At 49.2% G+C, this 17,970-nt stretch overlaps 1 protein-coding gene across 1 annotated transcript in view; it reads right to left on the reverse strand.

The window, feature by feature from the left end:
• Positions 1 to 17,028, reverse strand: part of GRK5 (G protein-coupled receptor kinase 5) — a 216,914-nt gene extending 199,886 nt beyond the window's left edge. The window contains exon 1 of the mRNA XM_009910388.2: positions 16,745 to 17,028. Within this exon, the coding sequence (XP_009908690.2) occupies positions 16,745 to 16,796 (52 nt within the window). The 5' untranslated portion in view covers positions 16,797 to 17,028. The remainder of the gene's footprint in view (positions 1 to 16,744) is intronic.
• Positions 17,029 to 17,970: the final 942 nt, after the last annotated feature.

A 17,970-nucleotide genomic window follows, 5' to 3' on the forward strand; every position in this document is an offset into this window, starting at 1 on the left:
TGGGTTTGGGGTTTTTTCCCCCCTCCCAGGATTGGTAGGGTTTAGGGGCAGGGTGGAATACTGGGATTTGCTTTAATTTTTAAAGCAGGTTATGGCCAGTGGCCTACTGGTATGTATCACACTGTGGTAGGAGAAGTGATTTCTGACCTCCCAACAGCCTGCAATGCTCAGAGATTCAAGGGGTAAATTTGAACAGTGCCCATTCCAACTGTGCTCACCTGGCACCTCTCTCTCAGGCCCTGGTGCAACCCTCTTTTTATTTTGGCAGCCATCTGCTGGCACAGGGATGGTTCCTTCAGACACTGCCATCAGCTGGCAAATTGCAACATCTCTCATTCACAGGGTTTTGCCTTTTCTTCACCACCACTGGAGCAAGTTGGCTTTAGCCAAGGCTGCGTAGGCAGGTGGCTTTTGACACTTTTGAACAGTGGTTTTTCTTGGTGGCTTTTTTGTTGCTTGTTTGGGGGTTTTGTCAACAAGTCTCAAGAAAATAAACAGCTTCTGGAGTAAAGACCTTGTTGTGAGCCAAAAGCAAGTGACAAGATGGGAAATCAGAGATAAGACTTTGACAGCAGAGCAAGGTTGACAGTAAGGTGCCACAGAGACCTGTGATAGGACTCTGAACATTCAGTGTATTCAGAAATGGGCTGGAAAAGAGGTAAATAGCAAGAGGACACTTGCTGCCAACATGGGTTTCCTTAGGATTGTTGTAGTAAAACCAGCCTGCAAAGAGTTGCAGGAGTTTGCTGCAGCATTGACTCACTACAATGTAAGGGGGCGGAGGGGGGGAGATTACATTCTGTACTGGACAGCAGAGGATTGCACAGGAAGGAAAATAACTCTTGCTTTGTGGAGAACAGTGATGAGTGCTGCTCCTCAGGGGTTGGTACTGGGACAGGTGCTGTTTAACATCTTTATCAGTAAGGAGGACAGTGAGATCAAGATCAAGGTACCCTCAGCAAGCCTGCTGATGACACCAAGCTGTGTGTCAGGCATGCTGGAGGAAAGGGATGCCACCCAGAGGAACCTTAGCAGCCTTGGGAGCTTGGCCTCTGTGAACCTCAAGTGCAAGGCTCTGCAAATGGCTCCAGGCAACATCAAGCACAAATACAGGCTGGGCAGAGAACGGATTGAGAGAAGCCCTGCAGGGAAGGACCTGAGTGTGCTGGTTGATGAGAAGCTCAGCAGGATGTAATGTGCAAGCACAGCTGCCCAGAAGGCTAACCATATCCTTGGCTGCACCAAGAGAAGTGTGACCAGCAGCTCAACCTACTCCACTGTTTGGAAACACTACCTGCAGTTCTGTGTTGAGCTCTGAGGCTCCCAACATAAGAGGGACATGGACCTGTTGGAGCAAGTCCAGAGAAGGACCATGAAGATGATCAGAGGGCTGGAACTCCTCTTCTATGAGGACGGGCTGAGAGAGTTGGGGTTGTTCAGCCTGGAGAAGACGACTCCAGTAGAGTCTTCTCTTAAGCAACCTTCCAGTGCCTAAAGTGGGCCCCAAAGAAGCTGCAGGGGGGCTGGCTACAAGGGCATGGTGTGGTAGGACAAGCAGGAACAGTTTTAAACCAGAAAAAGGCAGACTTAGGTAAAATGCAAGTAAGAAGTTCTTCACTGTGACGGTGATGAGGCACTGAAACAGGTTGTCCAGACTTGTGGACACCTCATCCCTGCAAGATTCATGGCCAGGCTGGATGGGGCCTTGAGGAACATGGTCTAGTTGAAGGTGTCCCTGCCCATGGCAGGAGGGGTTGGAACTAGACCATCTTTAGCCCAAACCCATGGGCTCTAAACTAAACAGTGCAGCTCAGGAGACAAATTTCTGAGGTTGCTGTCACTAGGCCTAGTAATGGATACTTGTGACAGTGAGGAGGGAGAAAAAACAAAGGTGGACAAACATCAAGTTAAGACTGCAACAAGAACAAAGTATGAAATGGCCACTGTGCCACTGCCCACTGTGTGCACACACTGTGCAATTTTGGTCACCCACTTCAAAAAGGATCCAGATTTAGAAGGAGCTAAGGGACAGAAGATGGCATTGGACCTTTCTGCCTGGTGAAAGACCACTAAGGGGATTTTATAAAGGATTAGAAAGTAATGAATGACCTAACAGAAATTAGGGCAGGAGCAATGAAATCAACATATAAAGGAGAAACACAAACACACAAAACCAAGCAGCAGAAAAGAGAATGATTTCAGGGTCACAGAAATGTTTAGGTTGGAAGAGACCTTTCAGATCATCGAGTCCAACAATTTGATTGATTTGTGGATAACTCCCTTTCTTTCCCCTCCAAGACACTTCACATCTCCACAATGACTGCTTTCTGAGGCTGCCAAAACATAAGTCATACATCAAGTGAGAGTGCCTCATGAAGTACACATGTTGGGAAGCCTGCATGCTTTAGTTGTATGATGGAACTCAGTGCCTCGGGCCAAAATTATTAACGTGCTCCAAAAAGGGATTAAATCCATCCTTAAAGGACAGATCCCTCTAGGTACCACAGGGCAAAGCCACCTTTTGCTCAGGAAACCTCTGGAGTGGGATGGGGAAGGCCTGTTCTATCCATGCCTCTCCATAGGCACCTGCTGCCATGCAATGCCAATCAATGGCATGGCAAGAAGCAGCTTTCACAGAATGGCCTGGGTTGGAAGGGACCCCCCCAAAGCTCATCCAGTCCAACCCCTCTGCAGTCAGCAGGGACATCCCCAACTAGATCAGGTTGCCCAGAGCCCTGTCAAGCCTCACCTTGACTATCTCCAGGGCTGGGGCCCCAACTACCTCCCCAGGCAACCTGTTCCAGTGTTCCACCACCCTCCTAAACACTTTTTTAGTCTATTACCAGCTCCCCAAAACAAAGACAAAGCTTTCATTTTCATCCCCAAGCCATTCCTGTGTCTCCCATTGAGCAAAGAGTAAAAGGAGATGCACAAAGCTTCCAGGAAAGGTGTACTGTCACCTTGAGAGAAGCTTACATCTCATGTAAATCATTTGGTTAGTTCCTCCTAAGACTCAGCTGCTGGTGAAATAAACAAAGCACAAGCTTTCCCCAGATGTGTGCTTCATGAGGAGCTCTCAGTCAACACATGATTTATACCTTGGCACCCTCAGAAAACACAAAATTATGATTCAGAGATGAAAAGTAAACGTGGAATGGCCATGGAGGGAGAAGACAGAAAGGCTTTATTCATAGATTAGTCCAAACTCATGTACTTGGGAGCTTTTCACTGCTTCCAAATGTTGCACTGAACAATTATTCTTCCTTTAATAGTAAGAAGATTAAGGCTGAGTGTTTGGATTCTCTTCACTTTCCATAACTGCTGGCCAAGTAAAATGTTGTCTGCAAGACTTGCAGGGTGAGCAATTGCATTTTTGCAGCAGGCTTTGCAACAGAAGTGGAGAGGGAGGTTGTTCCAGGGGGTTTCTGCTGGAGAAGTTTGCCATGCAAGTGGCAAGATCAACCCTACAGAAAGCAAAAGCCTATTCATCTTCCACTAGAATCTCTCCTGCTGGACCAAAGGCAACCAACTTCATAGGGATACAGAACAATGGCTAATAAATAAACAATATCTCTAAGAACCAAAATGAAAGGAGCTGGAAGGAGGAATTCCCAATCTAACCTTCATCCCCAGCAGGAAACAAACCCAAACCTACAAGGGAGCAAGAAGTAATGGGAAGATGAAATCCACAGAAATCTAAGGCAAAAATAGAACTACAATTGACTTACACCCTGCTGAGGTTCAACAAGGCCAAGCACAAGGTCCTGCACCTAAGTCAGAACACTCCTGATTATCAATACAGGCTGGGGAATGATGTGATAAAGAGAGCAGCTCTGCAGAGGAGGACTTAGCAGTACTGGTGGGCAGAAAGCTGGACATGAGCAGTGTGCACTTGCAGCCCAGAAGGCCAGCTGCATCCTGGGCTGCATCAAAAGAAGTGTGGCCAACAGAGAGAGAGGTGATTCTGCCCCTCTGCTCTGGTGAGGCCACATCTGGAGTGCCATGTCCAGTGCTGGGGCTCTGGACACAAGAAGGCTATGGACTTGGAATGGGTCCAGAAGAGGGCCACAAAACTAGAAGGCTGGAACACCTCTCCTGCAAAGACAGGCTGAGAGAGCTGGAGTTGCTCAGCCTGGAGAAGAGAAGGCTCTGGGGAGACCTTACAATGGCCTTCCAGTGCCTGAAGGGGGCCTACAGGAAAGCTGGGGAGGGACTATTTACAAAAGCATGAAGCAACAGGACAAGAGGCAAAGGTTTGAAACTAGAGAAGGTCAGATTTAGGTTGGACAATAGGAAGAAATTCTTTTCTATGAGGGTGATAGAACACTGGAACAGATTGCCCAGGGAGGTGGTGGGGGCCCCATCCCTGGAGATAGTCAAGGCCAGGCTTGATGAAGCTTTGTGCAGCCTGATCTAGCTGGGGATATCCCTGATTACTGCAGGGGGGTGGGGGGGGGGGGGGGGGTGTGTCAGACTAGATCACCTTTGGAGATCCCTTCCAACCCAGAGCATTCTATGATTCTACTAGACTAGAATAGCAGTAATATAAGTTACACACACACACATCTATTTATCTTCCATGGATATTCTGGCACCCTTGCCTAGTATCCATTCTCTCCAACTCATCTGCTTCTTAAAGATGTCAGGGTCCTTGCACAGCCTAAAGGAATGTTTTGCTGCAAGTGTCATGGAGGGCTCATTTATACAGTTTTTCACTTCACATCACTGACATCTTCCCTTTCTTTCTGAATCTCCTCCCCTTCCAGCTGCAATTCTCTTTTCATACAAGAGGAGGCTCAGGGGAGACCTTCTGGCTCTCTACAACTACCTGAAGGGAGGTTGTAGCCAGGTGGGGGTTGGTCTCTTCTCCCAGGCAACCAGCACCAGAACAAGAAGACACAGTCTCAAGCTGTGCCAGGGGAGGTTTAGGCTGGAGGTGAGGAGAAAGCTCTTCCCAGAAAGAGAGATTGGCCTTTGGGATGTGCTGCCCAGGGAGGTGTTGGAGTCACCACCCCTGGAGGTATTCAAAAAAGGATTGAATGTGGCACTTGAAGCTGTGGTTTAGTTGTCAGGAGGTGTTAGGGATTAGGTAATAGATTGGACTTGATGCTCTCTGAGGTCTTTTCCAAGCTTATTGATTCTATGATTCTCCACCAGTGGCTTCTGCAGATGCTGCCAAGAGAACACAACTGTCAGTTTCTCCATTCTCCTGGCAGGTAGCCCCTTTCCTGGGACACATTAGGTAGCTAGACAGAACTGAGGGAGCACACAGACAGGCAGAGTCTAAAGCTTTCTCTGTAAATAATGACTTCCTCTAGAACCATGAAACCCTCCTGTAAACACACACATTGAGGGGGGAAAACCAAACAAGAGTTGCAATGATTGCAGATAGGAGCCTTGTCATACAGACTAAACACTGACCAAAGCACCACCAAGGATCATACAAGAAAGAAAATCCTGAAAGCCTTAGATGTGTTCAGTAAACTGACATTTAATCCAACCTCACTGAATGTGTTTTAGACAGTACAAAGACTTCTCAGATTCAAAGGTGGTGTCAGGGGGAAAAAAAATGGACAGGGAAAATAAATTAGGAAGATTAGAAAAGTGGGAAGGCTAAAACATGGAGACCTGGGCTGGTGGAAGCAATCTCAGCTTGGCCAGAAGGCACTGACACAGAAGGCACAATTTCAGTCCAGAAAAGTTTAGGTTACTGCAACAGAGAGAAGGGAAAAAAACACCAACCAGATTTATTCACTAGGAGAATATACTGGGGGGGGGGAGTGGGGAGGGAAGGGTGCAGGAACATTGGGATCCAGTAAACAGCATCCCAGAAGTCAGAGTGCTACGTGGCCACACAAGGTAGAGATTGGCTCTTTTGAGGAGTTCAGCAAAAGATGTATTGTACCAAAAATAAGGCAACTTCTAGAACTTGTAACATAACCTCAGCCTACCAGGAAAAGCCAAGCTCCTAGTGAAACCATGCATTCGATGGGACCCAAGAGAATACTCAACCAGTGCAAAACAAAATAGCTGCTACTGCTTATTAACAGCCTCCAGGGCATCCTCAGGACATCAGGGAGCTCCATAAGCAACCTCATTGATGGGAGCTACTCAATGCCCTGATGTGCCCACTTCAGCGCTGCATCCCCAGGGCCATCCCCTGCCTGATCAGCTGTTTCAGCTGATTGAGGTGGGCCAGGGTGAGGGCCAGATTCCGACTGCCTACATGGCCAGCTCCATCCCCAGGCACACCTCCTAGGAACTCACAGCTGGGAGTGCCTGGAGGACTGACTGCTCAAAATTTGAGAGGGGCTATCTGAGCTGACACACTGGAAGAAGGGAAGAGCAAAACCTGCTGGCAAGAATCTAACTGATGAGAAACAGAAATGTACCTGCAGCCACTGGAACGTGCTGCCCAGGGAGGTGGTGCAGTCACCATCCCTGGAGGTGTTCAAGAAAGGCTTGGATGTGGCACTTGAAGCCATGGTTTAGTTGTCAGGAGGTGTTAGGCATTAGGTAATAGGTTGGACTTGATGATCTCTGAGGTCTTTTCCAGCCCTGTTCATTCTATGAATGAAAACTGGACCGCCAATGGGATTAGATGAGTAAGATGGGAGTGATGAAAATTTAACCATAAAAGCAAAACCCCACAACCCCAAAGCCTTGGGCTGCAAAAGAAGACTTCTTGAGAGACCCATAAATGCAGTCAATTTTACACCCAAAATGTTCCACACCTTAAGAAGTGCAGGGAGGACAAGGGACAAAATGACAGAGACCTGATGGCTGCCGCTAGTTTGTTTGACTCTGGTTATATTGCTGGAGCTTTACTGACTGGAACAGCACTGCAGCAGTGAAAGCTGACTGATCCCTGAACACAAGTAAGCTGCCTTTCCAATCACCAAACAGCCCCCCCAGTGAAATCCACAGGATTATTCATGCATAGTAAATGCACCTCTAGGTGCTGGGAGTGATGGATATACAACATTTTCAGCCTTCCTGGTGCCACTGAGAAGTTAGCTGTGAATAATTATTTTCATCCCAGAGCACACAGCCAGCTGCCCATCTTTCATTAATGTTATTTGCATTATTCACTCCAGGGTCCAAACTGAGTCTCCAACACTTGTGTGTATTCCTTCTCCTTTTACCCTGCCCTTCTTCCCTCAACAAATGCTCCTGACAGCCGTGTCTGCAAAGACATTATATCAACTAGAAGCAGCTGAACCAAATTAGAGACCTGGCAGCCTCACCCCTCCTCTCCCTCACCTGTGTTTTGTTCCACCCTGCCATTTTAGCAGGCAACTGAATACAGAATACACCAGGGTGGAAAAGACCTTCAAGATCATCAAGTCCAACCTATCACCCAACACCATCTAATCAACTAAAGCAGGGCACTAAGTGCCTCATCCAGTCTCTTCTTAAACACCTCCAGGGATGGTGACTCCACCACCTCCCTGGGCAGCACATTCCAATGGCCAATCTCTCTTTCTGGGAAGAACTTCTTCCTAACATCCAGCTCCCTCAGCCTCTCCTCACAGGGCTGTGCTCCAGACCCCTCCCCAGCTTTGTTGCCCTTCTCTGGACACATTCAAGAGTCTCAATGTCCTTCTTAAACTGAAGGGCCCGGAACTGGACACAGGACTCAAGGTGTGGCCTAACCAGGGTTCTGCCCGGGGCAGAATGGGTACAGGGCAGAATGACTTCCCTGCTCTTGCTGGCCACACTATTCCTGATCCAGGCCAGGATGCCATTGGCCTTCTTGGCCACCAACTCTATGGACTGAAGCAGCTGAATCAAATCTAGAGGCTTTGCAGCCTCATCCACCTCCCTCACCTGTGTTTTGTTCCACCCTGCCATTTCAGCAGGCAACTCCATGGACTGAAGCAGCTGAACCAAATCTAGAGGCTTTGCAGCCTCATCTGCCTTCTCCCTCACCTGTGTTTTGTTCCACCCTGCCATGTGAGCAGGCAACTCTATGGACTCAATTTCTTCCCAAATTAAGTGAAATGCCCATCATGTTTTAATATTTCCCTCAGAATGTTTACTTTCATTTTGGCTTCCCAGCCCTCTCTTTCTCACAAAGCTGTAAGCATTTAAAAAGTCTTCCAAGCAAAATAATTACAAAGATAATCCAGCTGAGGGTAATCAAACTGCAGGGTTCTTTCTTTTCCCAGCCTTTTAATTTTACCTCCTGTGGTCCTAGAGAAATATTAGGATTATATCATCTTGTTATTGTTTAGATTATGTTCCTGTAAAAACAATTGGTTACCTTCTTAGCCACTGCCACACAGAAAACTCAGAGCACAGAGAGTGTTCTTGAAACAGAGAGCCAGGGAAAGATCTGAGTCTCATAGATGACCACATTACAGCCTAGGTTCCCATTTTCACTGGCTAATTAAAACAAGCAAACTAAAAATATGGAGAGGTGTGATTTGCTACCCAGAATCCCTGTTTACTTGGTTGGATTTGACTAGTATTCTATAAAGGCACTAACTGCTTTGATGCAATAATTTGCTTGATAAAACAGTTTGATTTTAAATACTTTCCACTGTGCCACTCTGAGCCCTGCTGTGATTTTGTTGAGTATTTTAGCTGTAGAAATAATCTCACTGACTTTTGCATCACTACTTCAACTTCAATTAGAGCTTCAGTGGATTTCTTTGGATCAATACAAACTAGAAGTCATTCTAAGAGCAACACTGGTGGGGAAAAAAAAATAACCATCATGTAGAGGAAGAATAGGTACAGAGCCAAACACCTAAGATCAGCCAAGCAAGAAAAATGCAACTTCTGCCTCTACACATGCAGAAGGACCCTGCCTACACATTGGCCACAACAACCCCATGCAGTGCCACAGGCTGGGAACACAGCAGCTGGAGAGCAGCCAGGCAGAAAGGGACCTGGGGGTACTGGTTGATAGTAGGCTGAACGTGAGCCACCAGTGTGCCCAGGTGGCCAAGAAGGCCAATGGCATCCTGGCCTGCATCAGCACTAGTGTGGCCAGCAGGAGCAGGGAAGTCATTCTGCCCTGTGCTCAGCACTGGTTAGGCCACACCTGGAGTCCTGTGTCCAGTTCTGGGCCCCTCAGTTTAGGAAAGATGTTGAGTTGCTGGAAGGTGTCCAGAGAAGGGCAACAAAGCTGGGGAGGGGTCTGGAGCACAGCCCTGTGAGGAGAGGCTGAGGGAGCTGGGGTTGCTTAGCCTGGAGAAGAGGAGGCTCAGGGGAGACCTTCTGGCTCTCTACAGCTACCTGAAGGGAGGTTGTAGCCAGGTGGGGGTTGGTCTCTTCTCCCAGGCAACCAGCACCAGAACAAGAGGACATAGTCTCAAGCTGTGCCAGGGGAGGTTTAGGCTGGATGTTAGGAGGAAATTCTTCCCAGAAAGAGTATTTGGCCATTGGGATGTGCTGCCCAGGGAGGTGGTGGAGTCACCATCCCTGGAGGTGTTTAAGAAGAGACTGGGTGAGGCACTTGGTGCCGTGGTTTAGTTGATTAGATGGTGTTGGGTGATAGGTTGGACTTGATCATCTCTGAGGTCTTTTCCAACCTGGTTAATTCTATTCTATTCTACATCCTAGCAGCCAGCTTGGTGAGTTCTGAGGATCAGAGCACACTTGTATTAGTGAGTCTGGATACACAACTGGGGCTTCAGACTGGAAGCAGCAACATCCTCACATGTAGATGAGCATCTTCTGAGTTGGGGAAAAAAAAAAGATCAAGATCAGCAGCAGATTTTAGCTATCAAAGCAGTACCTGGAAAGACTGCTCATCTTCTGAGAATGAAGATTGAAATGATGCAGGGGTGGGGTTCTTGGTGTGTTCTTTCCAGCAGAAAGTCACTGCACTATCCACAGGTATAAGGGAAAAAGGAAGCACAGTCAGCCACTGAACAGGTACAAGATACACCCAGAGCCTGGAAACAGCTAAGTCAGAGCTGTTGCATTCCTCTTAAGCTGTTTCCTCTTCATGGTAGGACCCAGCTCAGGGCTTTAATCCTGGAGCTGTTTGTCACAAGACATAGGTTAGTCTGGTCCAAGCGATGCTGCCTTGGTACCACTTAGCAGAGCATCCCTAATCTCACCTCTTCCACACATTTTTGCCTAAGTTACCTGAGAATATTAATCACTAATAATTAATCACTGATACAGTCACAACACTGTGCCTACATCTTGCACAGATGTTGAAAATTCTTTCCTGAATGGAGGGTTTCAGCAACATTAAGTTAAAACCTGCTCAGAAAAGGAACATATTGATAATGAGGGCAGGCAGAATCTTCCTGGATTTATTACTTGCATCTGAGGAAAGCAACCACATGAAATTAACACAGCAGATGGAAGTAGATCTGTTCAAACCTCCATAGTTAACATTGGTTCTTAAAGACCTACTAGCTCATAGCTTCTATGTGTTAATAACCTGAGAGACCATCACACCTAAGTACTAAATATCTTTAAATGCCTACAGACCAGATCACCATTAGGCCATAACATCACAGTTCCACAGCAACACTACACATGAAGGGGCAGAGAATAGACCAGACCAGGCTGGAAGAGACCTTCAAGATCATTGCATCCAACCCACCTAAACAACTAACCCATGGCACCAAGCACCCCATCAAGTCTCCTCCTGAACACCTCCAATGATGGTGACTCCACCACCTCCCCGGGCAGCCCATTCCAATGGGCAATCACTCTCTCTGTGTAGAACTTCTTCCTAACATCCAGCCTAAACCTCACCTGGCACAGCCTGAGATGCTCTATTCAGCAGTGAAGTTTGGGTGGAAGAGCTCTTAGAATCATAGAATTGTTAGAGTTGGAAGGGACCTCAAGGATCAGCCAGTTCCAAGCCCCCTGCCACGGGCACGGACACCTCACACTACAGCAGGCTGCTCACAGCCACATCCAGCCTGGCCTTCAAAACCTCCAGGAATGAGGCTTCCACCACCTCCCTGGGCAACCTGTGCCAGTGTCTCTCACCACCCTCATGGGGAAGAACTTCTTCCTAACATCCAATCTGAATCTACCCATTTCTAGTTTTGCTCCATCCCCCCCAGTCCTATCACTCCCTGACACCCTCAAAAGTCCCTCCCCAGCTTTCTTGTAGCCCCCTGCAGATACAGGAAGAGGAGATCTTGAAGTCATTCAGACTTACACATTCTTTTCCAAGGCCTGAAGACTCCTGTTTTCTGAGTTTCCTTGAGTAGAAAACAAGGAAACATTCTGGACTCTTTGGAATATTTTTTCCCACCTGAAATTATTATTTTTTCAAACAGGCTTGAAAAGGAATTTCTTCAAAAAAAAAATAACCAGCCACAACTACAGGTTAAAAGGACCCTGGGTTGCATCTGAAGGAATGGCTGCTTCCATTCTTGGAATATTGAAGTTATTGGAGCAGTGGAGAGCTTCTCTTGAACTCCAAAAAGAAAACTGAAGCGAGGCACCACTGTTTCTACAGACAGCTTTTTCCTCCCCAAGTATTTTGTGGTTCATATCAGGGAACTGCAGGACAGAACCTTAGATCCTGCACTCAAAGCACTGGTTAATGAAGTTGCTGAAGTTAATGTGCAATAATCATATTCTCCATGGGGTTTTGGCTGTCGCTAGAGTCACCTTCTTTCCTTCAAAATATGCTTCTCATTGTTCTGCTGCCCTTTTTCCACTTGCTCTGCAGCCAAGTTCTTGGAAAGCAATCACGCTTCTTGTTTAGGATTTATTGCTCCTCTTTTGCCAATAAGGACACACACAAATCTCCCCTGTGATCATCCTACAAAAGCAAGCTAAAAATACAGCAACCCATGAGCAGGCACACTTTGCATGTCAGGCAGCAGCAGTGTGCACCCATCAAAAACTTCTGAGCTAGATGAAAGAAGGTCGTCCCTTTTGGCTAGGCTGATCAAAGTCTCTGCTTGGGGGCCAGAAATAAGCTTATTTTAGCATTTCAGTCTGCTTTAAAAAAGGGGGAAAATGCATTTCCCTTGTGCTTTAGTGGCTGAAGTGTTTTTCCCCCCACACACCCTCCCTTTCACCACGTTTACATGGCAAACTTTGCACTTTAGAAACACCAGGTTTGAGAAAACCAATAGTTCAAAACAGCAAGTTTGGAAGGCAGAACTAACAACTGTGATGACTGATGTAACTATCAGTAAAAGGAATGGGACCTGTCTGTCTGCTAGTACAGATTCATAAAGGAGCTTACAGTTTCAGTGTCAAGCTGTATCTGGGTTTGGAAAGGTGTTTCTGATTGTCTAAGCAAGCTCATGCACTCAGCAGCAGCAAGTAATGTAAAGGAAGGCTAATCTTGTGGCCAGGAAGGAATGGGTCATGAGGAAGAGTATCAAGGTCCTGCTTCTCTGACCATAGTGTTTGTTTTTCACAACATTCCTGGCCGGTATCAGGAATAGTTCTGGGCTCCTCAGTTTAGGAAAGATGTTGACTTGCTGGAACATGACCAGAGAAGGGCAACAAAGCTGGGGAGAGCTCTGGAGCACAGCCCTGTGAGGAGAGGCTGAGGGAGCTGGGGTTGCTTAGCCTGGAGAAGAGGAGGCTCAGGGGAGACCTTCTGGCTCTCTACAGCTACCTGAAGGGAGGTTGTAGCCAGGTGGGGGTTGGTCTCTTCTCCCAGGCAACCAGCACCAGAACAAGAGGACACCATCTCAAGCTGTGCCAGGGGAGGTTTAGGCTGGGTGTTAGGAGGAAATTCTTCCCAGAAAGAGAGATTAGTCATTGGAATGTGCTGCCCAGGGAGGTGGTGGAGTCACCATCACTGGAGGTGTTTAGGAAGAGACTGGGTGAGGCACTTGCTGCCATGGTTTAGTTGATTAGATGGTGCTGGGTGATAGGGTGGATTTGATGATCTCGAAGATCTTTTCCAACCTGGTGCATTCTCTGCCATAGTTGAATCATCAGCCTCTTGAAAAGATTTGCCTTTTATCAGCAGCTTGCTGGTTTTGACAGGCAGGAGTAGATCTGTGATTCTGGGGATATGTTTTAAAGCTTCAAAGCTTCTTTGGGTGGGGGCTCAAACACTGGGAGACTCAGTCCTTGTTCTCTCCTGGATCCCTCCAGTGGCTCTTTAGTTCCAAGATGTCTTCTGTCAAAGCATCTTAAGCTGGGAAGATTAATTGGGATTAATTCACCAGCTTGGATTCACTGCTCTCAGCATGGTGTATCTCCATCCCTAATGGGCAGAATGACGCTGTGGTTCAGACACAATGGCTGAGACTCAAACCCAAGAAGGCTAATGAAAAGATCCAGGGAAATATTTCACCACCTCATAATTTTGGGGGTCTTACTCAACCTGAAACAGCTGCAATTTGTTAGGATTTTGCTTATGGTGCTCATCTTTGTCTTTCCTTCTCTGCTTACTCTGCTCCCCAGGCAATATGAGATAGTCCCAAATACCTATCTGGTTCCTGTAATTAAGCCAGATGTATTTTTTTCTGTTCAGTCCTTGAAAGGGACTAGCAATTTGTGAGATGGGATTTTATATCCAAGGCAGGAGAAATAATTGGGGAAGCAGCATAAATTTATTCCTAATAAATTATAAATTAACTTTCACATGCAACAAAACTTCTCTTCCCCCCCCCCCCCCCCCCCCCCCCCCCCCCCCCCCCCCCCCCCCCCCCCCCCCCCCATGTTCAGAGTGGCAGATTTCTGAACTCACATGCAATTTTGTGTCAAAAACTTCATATCCTGCACAAAAGGGAAGATTTCTTGAGACCTGGTCTCTGCTCCAGATTATTCAATGAATATTTCATTTATTCAATGAACATTTCTGTATGTGAACTGCCTTTACTCTTATTGTTGCCCTAATAAGCTTCCTCCTGTATCACATGGCATCAGTTAATTCTGGGTGTGCTTCTCCTTGGAACCCTCAAGATTTGAGTGCCAGCTTCTCTGTAACCATTCTAAAACTTGCTTCCTGGTATTTCAACTAAAAACAGTTCACTTTGCATCCAGAATTGCTTTAGTGCAACTTAGTCACAAGGAAATTTACACAAGGGACCACAAGGAAATCATTTAAAAAGGGGGGGGGGGGGGGGGGGGGGTATGAAGGCCAAAACAAATGAGTTGCAAAATGTAAATCAATATTTGCTAGAAAACATTTGTGGTGGTCACTGAGCCTGACTTCTGAGTCCATTACAAAAGTCCTCACTGCTGGGGTTAATGTTGGACTTCTACCTAAACTGTCCTTTGAAACTCATCTGGAATTTCCCTTTGGGTACTGATTTTGGGCTCGTGCTCCCCTTGCAACTGTGACAAAACCAACGCCTGCAGAGCAGATCCCATCATTTCCCTTCTTCTAACGTTAAGTATCACACTGCAGGCACCAACCACCATGTAACCAAGCTCACACAGCTTTGACTTAGCAAGTGGAAACTCACATGCGTGTACTTGGCTTCGGCTACACCCAGCTCAATCTGCTGATGGGAGTCTGCGGGACCTGAAACCAACTTATTTTTAGATACCATAATCCTCAATATATTAATTTGCTTCTACTCATGGCCCTCCATATGCTGTCTGTCTTCTTCATCTGCAGTGATATCCACCTACAGCACTCCCTGAACATATTAAAAGCACTTCACTCACAGCAGCTTGCAATGATAACTAAAAATATGGAAGCACAGGCAACGGAGGCATGATCCATGTGGTATTGATGTCAGGTGCTTAATTACCAGGTACCAAACCTGTCCCTTGTTTTCAATTTAAACAATGTGTGTGTGTGTCCCCCCAGAAAAGGGCTTTAAAAACAAATAAGCAGTAGGCCTCAGAAAAAAATGCTGTAGAGTAAACCTTGGTAAAGTTCTGCCACTTGGATTGCAGCTAACAGCTTCCTTAACCCAACTTCAACACAATAAAGCAGCCCTTACTGTCATCTTGCTGAGAGCATGGTAGAGAAAGACCAAAAAAAAAAAACCCAACAAACCAAAAGAACAACACTGAAGTGGTGCATTTAAAATTGCTTGCAAAATAATTGCTCTCTGAAAACAACACACAATAACTCTAATTGATACCAGCCCTTCAAAGTATTCCTGAAGCCTCCCGAAAGCCAAACCAGTTTTGCACGGCTGGTAGCAACAGCTGCATCCCAAACAAGGTTTAAAAAACACACAACAGAACAACAAAAATCCTCCATCGAGTCAGAAAGTCACAAGCCTTGCTCTGCTGAATGGTGTAACACCTTTGCCCTTATTATTTATAGAGCTTTTTTTGGGAGGACCGCAGGACTTTGCTCTTTAGCTAAGCCTCACAAGTTCAACAGCCCATGAGTTATATAAACATCATTTTACGATTCGAACTATTTTCCCAGCAAAAGAATCGCTCCAGGGGGAGGACTATTTGAATAATTTCTTTTACAAAGCTAATGCTGCTTTAGCGCTACTTCCAGAGCTTCAGGCGGACCAAAGCTGAAGTCCAGCGAGAGGTCCTCTGCCTCGCCAGCCCGCGGTTCCAGGCGCTTCGGGGTGGGTGGGGGCACAGAGGCAGCAGCAGGTTACACCGCACCTAAGAATGCCCAGTCCAGCAAATGTTTTCAGAAGCTCCACTAAAGGCTTAGGAAAGGTCTTATTTTAAGCAGCAAGCAAGCAAATCCACACGTACCTAAAGCCGGCTTGCAACCAGCACCAAACGATTACACCTTGGCAGTGATGCTGCAACTGTGAGACGTGTTGCTTGTGCGCGGCGCTCCCCCTCCAGCCGAGGGGATGCTCCCGGACGGGGTCTCCTTGAAGAGCCGGGGCAAGCCCCGAGCGCCTTCCCCCGCCCTAGAAAGGAGGGATGCTCCCGGACGAACGGGGCTCCCCGCGGGAAGCTCCCGGTCCCCCGGGCAGGCAGCCCGGCTCCACGGACATCCTCCCTAGGGCACTCACCGCCCAGCGCGGAAAAGGGAAACCGCATCCTCTCCCGAAAAGAGAGAAAAGCCCTGCAAGCCCGATCTGCTGGCGGTTATGGGGGTTCGCCTTTGCGGGGTGTCGGGGGCAGAAGGGAAGATAAGGAAAGCCGGCATCCCAGCGTCTAACGCACACGGTGCCGAGCAGCGGCTGCTCCATCTCCCGGAGCATCCCGCTACCCGTCCACAGCAGCCGCCACCGGGAAGCAACCCCCGGCTCGGCGAACCCCCCGCTGCCGGCCCCGCTCCGCGCCGGGGCTCCGCGGGGCATTCCCAGGCTGGGGGGGTGAACATTCCCGCGGCCCCCGTGCCCGGGTGGGGACAAACAGACTCTCAACAATAGGCATGTTTGCAGCAACATGATATCACCTAATAACGCCGAATAAGGCAATGACTGTAGGTTGAAGCGATACGATCCGGCCGGTCTCACCACACGGCGCGGAAAGCTCTTTGCAGATTTGCTAAGCCCTTTTGAATGAATGCATCTGCAGCTGACCTTTAACAATAGGCGCTGAAATAGCACAATCTGTGGGACCAGATTTGAGGGGGGGCAGCGGGAAGGAAGAGCTGGATGAATACTGTAATCCCTGCAATCTCATTCACTTCCTTTCCCAAACCCCGGCACACAAGGGGGGAAAAGCGGTATTTTCCTTTTCACCAGGCTACTGTATCTCAAACAAGCCGTTTCCACCGTCGGCTCGCCCACATGGCACCCCGAAAGCCGCCGCCGCCACCGGCGGGACTGTCGCGCAGCTCCGCCGGCGCCCGCCCGCACCCCAGGGGCAGCGCTCGGCCGAGGGGCAATTACGACAAGGATGCTCCAGCCCTCCCCCCGCTCCCGCCGCTTACCCCACGCTCTCTCACCTTCCCTGGCTTTCAGCAAGACGGTGTTGGCAACGATGTTTTCCAGCTCCATTGACGAGCTCGGGCAGCGTAGGCAGGCAGCAGCACTGCAGCAGGACGTCACTCCCGAGGTGCGGAGTCTCCGGGCGACCACCCGCCTCCCGCCTGCCCCTAGCGCGTTATCCCCTCGTGCATGATCCCCGCCTTCCTCCCGGCCCCTCCGCGCTCCCCCGGGCGGAGCTGGCGCTCCCCGCGCTATCTGCTCTCGTCGCGCCTCGCCCCGCTACTCCATCCTCCGCCCCGCCGGCTCCCCGCTGGTTTGAGGGCTCCGGAGCTCCTGCCTCCCTCCCCCGGGGGTGTGGCACCGCGGAGCGGCCCCGCAGCCCCGCGCAGGCGCCATCCCCGCCGCCGGCTCCGCGGGGCCGGGCACGCCGGGACGTGTAGTCTTGGGGCTAAGCCCCTCCGCACCTGGTGCCGGCACCACGGCGCGCAGCGTCCCCTCGTAGAAGGGCGATCTCCTACCCAGGGGAGGGTGCGGATGCGCCCACGGGCCGGCCGGAGCGTCCTGGGTGGCGGGAGCCGGCGTGGCAGGGGAGAGGGCTGGGGGGTGTTCGGTGCCGCGGGAAGAAGCGAGGGGAGCTGCGGAACTCCGCGCGGAGCGATACGCGGTGTTCCCCGACGGTGAGCGGCGCAGCCCCTGGTGCCGGGCGCCACCCCGCGGCAGCGGCCCCAGCCCGGCCCCGACCAGGGGCTCCGGGACATCCCTGTCTGGCCCGGCCTTGCAGGGACTCCCCTGCTCTGCCCGGCCCGGCCTTGCCCGGGGCTCACCTGCCCGGCCTGTGCCGCGGGGGGTCTTGCTGCTCGTCACCGCTACACAAGCGCTCGCACTGAAGTGCGATGCCGACAACCGGCAGGCACCATCCGCAGCCCTGCGATGCGTGCCCTTCCCGGGCTGGAGGCACGGGCTTCTGCCGCTTCTTGAGAGGTTACAAGTCCCTGAGGCGATCCCCTCTATCTTTTCGTTTGTGTTTTTTGGGGGGTTATTTTTGGCCACACCACTTGTTTTCATCCTGGTAAACAGTTGCGAGAGACATCAGCCACTTGTGGGAAGCTTGTGAGTTTTAAGTGCTAGATTTACAACATAAATTCTCTTCTGTCTATATAGGACAGATGCTCGTGTCAGCATGATTCTGATTTTCCTGGCAACGGGGTAGAGTAGGTCAAGCAAAGAAAAAGGAATAAACCCG

Source organism: Dryobates pubescens, chromosome 8, assembly GCF_014839835.1.
Source record: "Dryobates pubescens isolate bDryPub1 chromosome 8, bDryPub1.pri, whole genome shotgun sequence".
In the NCBI taxonomy this organism is placed as follows: domain Eukaryota; kingdom Metazoa; phylum Chordata; class Aves; order Piciformes; family Picidae; genus Dryobates; species Dryobates pubescens.